Consider the following 6,867-nt stretch of genomic DNA (forward strand, 5'->3'; position numbering starts at 1 on the left):
TTTTTCTTTGCAATTGCATGCCTACACCCCCGGCTACAACTGAACATTTTTGGTAAGTGGGCGGCACGAGATGGGGAAGTTGCGTGTCCGACGATAGGCTTGCAACTACAAGTGTTGCCCTTGTCTGCAATTGCATGCCTACACACTCGACTGCTACTGGCCTTTTTTGGTTTTGTAAGGGAGCAACATGGAGGGGGAGTTGCGTATATATCCGATACTAGGCTTGCAACTGCAATTGTCGCCCTCGACTGCAACCATATGCCTACACACCCAATGCAACTGACATTTTTTGTTTTGTAAGTGGGCATCGGGAGAGGTGGTCGTTGCATGTCCGACACTAGGCTTTGCAAATGCCAGTGTCGCCACCTAATGCAAGTACATGTCCACACACCGCTACTACAATTAACCTTTGTCTTGTAAGAGTGGCAGGAGAGGTGGGCGGGGTGGAGTTGCATGTCGAATACTAGCCATGCAACTGCAAGTGTCGCCCCCGAATGCAACTGTGTGTCTCCCTCCCGACTGCAACTGGTCTTATGTTTTTGTTAAAGGGTGGTAGGAGAGGGGGTGGGGGAACTTGCATGTCTAGTACTAGACACGCAACTGCAATCGTCCCCCCCCCCCCCCCCCCCCCGCGACTGCAATTGCATGTCTTCCAACATGGTTGCAACTGGAAAAAATCATGTTGGGGCAGGGACGGGGGGTGGGGGAGTTGCATGTCTGACACTAGGCTCGCAACTGCAAGTGTCGCCCTTGGCTGCATTTGCATGTCCGATAGTAGGCTTGCAACTTCAAGTCTCGCCCCCGGCTTCAACTGACTTTTTTGCAACTACACACCCGGCTTGGGTGGCCTACTAAGTAGGTTTATTATTGACCTTTTCTTTTTCTTTTTCAACTATTTTTTTCTTTTTTTACCCTTGTGTTTTGAATTTTTATTCTTTTTGTTATTATTATTTGTTGAGAAAAACAACGCAACCCACTTTGGAAGCACACTTGCATGACCTCCATTTGTATGCAACTTATAAAGATTTTTTTTTTGCGGATAGCAATTTATAAAGATTGATTTGTGAAAAACGGTGCCACACTATCTAGTTTGTCTGGTTTCCATTTTGTTTCTTTGTTGCATTAAAAATTGATTTTTGTTCTAATATACAAAATGTTTTTTTAAACAAATTATAAAAAAATAAAAATAAAAAGAGAAGCAAGATGACGCACAAAGAGAAGGACTGGGCGATGTGCTGCACTAGTGACATAAAAATGTATTTTTATTTACTTCTCTTGTTGAACACTTTTTTGTGGTGTCAAGAACAAACAAAGACAAAAGACAAAGAAACAAACAACCCAGCCCAAATAAACAAACAAACAAACAAACAACGGAGAAACAAAAATGGCCCAGCTAAGAATAAAATCCACCAGCTGTCGATTAAACAAACGGGCCTAATCTGTCTTAGGTGACATCAGCCGACTTAGAAGTCTAAGTGGAAACTGCCATCAGGGAAGCTGCCGTAGAGCGCGCGGCGCTGTCCCTTCTGCAGCGAGTCTACGGTTGACTTTTGCCCTCTATCCTTAGGATCATGCGGCGCGGGAGCGTACTGCATAAATACAAGCCGGAGATAGCACTCCAGTTCCAGTGCGAGGAAGCGGTGCGACGCCGGCGGACCAGACAGTCCAGACGACAGTCACGGCGGCCGCCGCGCTGCTCAACGCCCTTGCCAGGGGGTTCGTGCCCATGGGCGCCGCTGCCGACGTGCTGAACCCACTCGCCAAGGAGTCTTTGCCCGTGGGCGCTGCCGCCGCGCTTAACCCGCTCGCCAGGGAGTTCGTGCCATGGTGGCGCGTTGGTGGCGGATCAAGGAGGGGGCTCTCCGCGGACGCGCCGGAGTTCGTCGTGACGCAGGGGCTCTACTTGCAGGATCCCACGGTGGTCGGCTACCCTGTGCACGGCACCGGCGTCTACATCGGCAATGCCGTCCCAACGAGGACCTGGAGAAGATCATCAGTAAGCTAAAGAGACAAAGTGCTAGCTACATATCGCATATCTATGTCCAACAGGCGTACACTTAATGCATACTTATGCATGCAGATCCATCTTCGTTTGCAATTGGCCCGGGGTCATCCTCCTTTTCTAAACAAATCTTCGTTTGCAATTTTCATTTTGTCCCTTTCCTGCTGCACTTTTTCTTTCGTCCTTGACCTCCATTCTTGATTTCATTCTGGAGTTTCCTTGTTGGGGTTTTAAGCTTTCCTTTCTGAATCAAGCATCTTCTTGGATCTTCTCTTCTTCTGGTTGGACAGATCATTGTTTTTTTGAGGCCCATGCACAGAGCATGGTTGATCCGTTCAAGACCTTGATTGTAATTTTCTGAATCTTTCAATATTAATTGTGCTCGAGACCTAGCTTGTCTTCCCAGTCCATGTCATGTTTGCCTTTTTTTCTGGCAAATCCAAGGCAGATCAATTCTTTTTCTCTTTGAGAAATATGGTGTATGTAATTCTTAGCCGCTTCAAACACCCCTCTCTTTTGGATTTATGAAACGTTTCTGATCATTTGAACTATGCAACACAGTTCAGCATTGGCTACAATGTTATTTTCTGAGCCATCCTAGTTATACTGTTCTTCACATGTGACACTGCTTTCATTACTTGTTTGGTAATTTGATGGATTACACATTTTTACAGAGGGTTAGCAACTACTCGCAACAGGGAAGGGCTAGGCATTCTTACCGGGTTCAAAGGATCCACGACGAAGAATTTGTGAGAAGAACAATTTATGTTGGCGATATTGATCACACCGTAAGAATTAATGCCATTTCCATGTGGAATAAAAGTGAAATTTTTGTGTAACATGCAAATCTGAAGTGATGTGTCACTTTTGGATGGGACCTTTGTTTATTTCAGGTCACCGAAGAAATGTTGGCTGGGCTCTTTGGTATATGCGGAGTCGTATGTCTAATTCCCACCCTTCTAAACATGATAAAAATATGCATACTCTTGCACAGATTGCTATATTTACAATGTATATGCTCTCCATCAATCAGTTCACATGCTTGACTTTCTCAAGTTCGGATGCTTGACCGATTGATGGCTAATATTACTTTTATTTGCAGGTTTATGTATTATATATCTTAGAAAAATCTTACTTTAGTTTAGCGTGCAATTTAATTGCTATAGCATATTTCTCTATACCAATATTGTTGTAAAACATATATGGAACACACAGCTTGTAGCTAGCTAGCTATATCTAGGTTTATATTGCGAATGATTTTGTGTGACGGTGTACGGGAAGGATGCTTTGATTTTGTAAGTATGCATGTGCGAGGTGAAATAGACGGGTGAACTCGATGTGTCTAATTATGATTCTTAGAAGAATTTATCATTTGATGTTTGGATTCCTTTTGGGGGTATGAGAATGTACTCCTGCATAGGACATGGCTATTTAGCATATTTATTTTTTCACGTTATTGACTTATGATATGCTAGTTACATTAATAGATCTTATTATTTTGCCAAAGGTTAAAAATAGAAATTTCAAGTGCAAGTTTAAATCATTGCCTTCATATCTTAAATAGTAAATAGTGTGTTGATATTCCAAGATCTTTGTTCTGTGCTACTGAAGTGTTTACATCATACTACGGTGCGGAAATAGAACATTATTCGTAAACAAAACATATATATTTAGCATTAATGTCAAAAAGTACTTGTGCTTTGGGATAAACAAATAAAGCATTCATGTATGTTAAACTGAAATTGTAAAGAATCAAATACTACTTGTTTGACATGATTGCTTATTGTTTGACTATGTAGCATCGACAAGCATTAGGTAAATTATTTTCCCTTTGTAGCCTACCTTTTCTGTTTATAATTAAAAAACCTATTTTTTCCTGTTTTGTAGTAATCCGCAATGCACCTTTCTTACTAATTAACTAAAGCTCCATCCACTTCTAACAAGAATTTACCATATTACTAAGATTATTTTTGTTAGACGATCATACTAGTTAGCATGTTTAATGAAATCATCTAATTGTTTTCATCAAACTAATGGAGTTTCCACTTGATCAATCGGTTGTAGTGAGATATGTATTGGGCATATTTGGGAGATGTTCTACCTATTTTCATGCAGTTATGTGATTAACATAAATATTGTAATAATTCTAGTTCCCTTCTCCACCACACAGGAAAATAAATATAAGTGTTATGTACCATTACATAAACAATGTGACTAAAACATCATTTATTCTTCACAATAGGTTGTAGATTGCCGTCTTTGCGGAGACCCCACTTCTGGTTTTCGCTTCGCATTCATAGAGTTTCAGTATCAGGGTTAGTCACCATATATCACAAGCTCAAATATTGGTGTTCACCAACAATCACTACAGAGAGCAGTTCGTAAAGAAGACCAACAACATTTACACCTTTTCAGGGGATGCATATCTTGCGCTGCATCTTGATGGGATCATTATAGGACTTCACCCTCTGAAGGTAGCACCTTCTAGGAATGCAATCGTGCCTATCAAGCATTCATTTCTTCCTCAGGTATGCACAACATAAACATCCTTTAGTGTTAAGTGATTCTTAGATGGCAATACCTCCTGCAAAAAAATTGTTCAATGTTATTGCAGTCTGAAGAGGAAAAGGAGAGGTCTTCAAGGACAGTATATTGCACTAATATTGAACATATGGTATATATAGCCTAAGGATTTTCTTTGCACATGTTGTCTATTGGTTATAATACTTCACTTTTAAATTTTACATATAGGTCACTGCCGCCGAGTTGAAGGACTTCTTCCAAACATATTTTGGCTCGGTTAGAAAACTCAACAAAAACATAATATATAAGTGTGTTCAATTTTTTTAACTTTTGCAAAAGAAAAACAAGTATAATACATTTGTATCCTTGTTTCAATGGATTATAGGTTTCTCATGTAAGGCTTTTGGGTCATAACAACCATGCCACTCAAATAGCTTTTATTGAGTTCGTGGAGGTGATAATCTCAATCCATTATATCTTCTATTGTGTTTATAATTTACTCTGCTATAAGTATATGTGTGTCCATCCTCGTGCTTATCATGTGGACATCACACTTGTATGTGTGTGATCCACTCAATTTTCCTGTACATATATCTTATGTTGATAAATCTAAGAGCTAACTAATGTCCACACTCTTCTATTATTTTTCTAATGTTGATAATCACAATAATAAACTGAAAACAAAGTTGTGATCTACAATCTCTAGCTATTATGTTCATTCTTTACAAGATATCTAATAATTATAATGTGTTTCTGGAGAGATTTTTCCATTTTATTTTGACCACCAGATTGTTTATTTGCCATGCCTGGATTTTTACTCATGATACGAAGACTAAATGTCTAAAACATACTTTCATTTATGTGCATTACAGGTTAGTGGCGCTATTATTGCTTTGAGCTCCAGCGGCATATACATGAGAGGCCTTCCTATCAGGTTTGATAATGCACCCCTGATTCACAACTTTTTGTTCATTGACAAGATCAAATAATTTTTACTTGTATATTTAACAGTGTGGTCCCTTCAAAGACACCAATCAGGACAACCTTCAATGGTAATCCGCGCCCTGATAACTAACTGTTGCCTCTCTATCAGTTGTGCCTTAGAAAATGAGGTGTTTTATCTAGAGGCCAACTGTCAACTACTCGTTTAGGCAATCGATGCATGTGAATGCTAGTTCAATACTATGTTGTCGATATTATAGTCCTAGACTCTTGTACCCGAAGAGATGATGTGAGACTCTTGAGACTAATTCCATTGGTGGATGTATCTGTGATATCGCTTCAATGTTTATCGAAAAGCCTAGGCTGATCTTTATTAAGGTACCGCGACCCAAGCAAGCTAAAACAACCAACAACCCTTCACATTCCAAAATCGTCTAGAATTCCCTCGAACACATCGCACTGTGCTAAAAGTGGCGTTGAAGATCCGCGCGTCACTTTCCATCCAAAATCTTAATTGCACCAAGATAGCCATCGTGTCAAAGTGCTTCATCAGTGCTTTAGATGTCGTGCTTCGCGCCGCGATCAACCAGTCCTCTCTGCTCGCAAAGCCATCATCGAGCAAGAGGAAGTCAGCAACCACTGATTTGCACACCTTCATGCAAACCTGAATGGTGAAATGGCAGTGGACGAACAGGTGCATGTGCAACTCTCATGTTGCAAACTACAGAGCTGGCAAGTGGCAATGCAGGTCGACCATCGACACTCCAGGTTGTCTGCAGTCTAGCCACATGTGTGTACTACCAACCACATGAAGAATTTGCATCGAGGCTGGGCCTTGGACATCCAAATCATGGCGGCACAGGCGAACCGGTGGTTGGAGCCAAAGAACACGACGTAGGCGCTCCTCACGGGGAATGTCATGTCTCCCTCGTGTGCCATACTATCGTATCCTCACTACTAGGGAAAAGGCTAGCAGCAGCGCGGGTTTTAGGTGTATCAGTAGCGCGGGGACCGGCGCTACTAATAAGGCGCTACAGCTAACACGTAGCAGTAGCGCGTGCTCACCAGCGCTACTGCTACACAAGTGTAGCAGCAGCGCGCTTAATGGAAGCTCGCTACTGCTAATAGCTATAGCGCACTTCTCCTATGCGCGCTACTGCTATTACCGCGCTGCTGCTAACTTTTCTCCACTCGCTACTGCTAATTTTAGTAGTTTTTTTCCAGCATATTTGTTTTGTATTTGAACAGGCTTTATAGAAGAATCTTTAGCACATACAAATGTCATCATGATACACATACAAATACCTGCGAGACCACAAATGTAATCATAGCATATACATACAAATAGTCTCATCATAATCATCATCCAACACAAAGTGGTATCTTGTCATCATCTCGAA

At 41.2% G+C, this 6,867-nt stretch overlaps 1 protein-coding gene across 1 annotated transcript; it reads left to right on the top strand.

Moving 5' to 3' along the window:
• The first annotated feature begins 1,203 nt into the window (after window positions 1–1,203).
• LOC147971449 (polyadenylate-binding protein-interacting protein 8-like) lies at window positions 1,204–5,998 on the top strand. The gene is made up of 11 exons (XM_087523976.1): window positions 1,204–1,243; window positions 1,623–1,996; window positions 2,677–2,790; window positions 2,896–2,940; window positions 4,245–4,317; window positions 4,418–4,530; window positions 4,617–4,676; window positions 4,754–4,801; window positions 4,911–4,979; window positions 5,398–5,459; window positions 5,537–5,998. Exons 1-11 carry the CDS (start codon window positions 1,204–1,206, stop codon window positions 5,598–5,600), a joined length of 1,062 nt encoding a protein of 353 aa, XP_087380102.1. The 3' UTR covers window positions 5,601–5,998.
• Window positions 5,999–6,867: the final 869 nt, after the last annotated feature.

This window comes from Triticum urartu, chromosome 5A (assembly GCF_056163025.1).
Source record: "Triticum urartu cultivar PI428250 chromosome 5A, HENAU_Tu73, whole genome shotgun sequence".
In the NCBI taxonomy this organism is placed as follows: domain Eukaryota; kingdom Viridiplantae; phylum Streptophyta; class Magnoliopsida; order Poales; family Poaceae; genus Triticum; species Triticum urartu.

What these genes read in the sequence shown, in the direction of transcription:
- LOC147971449 (XM_087523976.1), top strand. Translation starts at nt 1,204, where the DNA reads ATGACGCACAAAGAGAAGGACTGGGCGATGTGCTGCACTA. An exon ending in TCTTTGGTATATGCGGAGTC is followed by an intron (nt 2,941 to 4,244) that starts GTATGTCTAATT and finishes TCTTCACAATAG; the next exon opens with GTTGTAGATTGCCGTCTTTG. An exon ending in TCCAAACATATTTTGGCTCG is followed by an intron (nt 4,802 to 4,910) that starts GTTAGAAAACTC and finishes AATGGATTATAG; the next exon opens with GTTTCTCATGTAAGGCTTTT.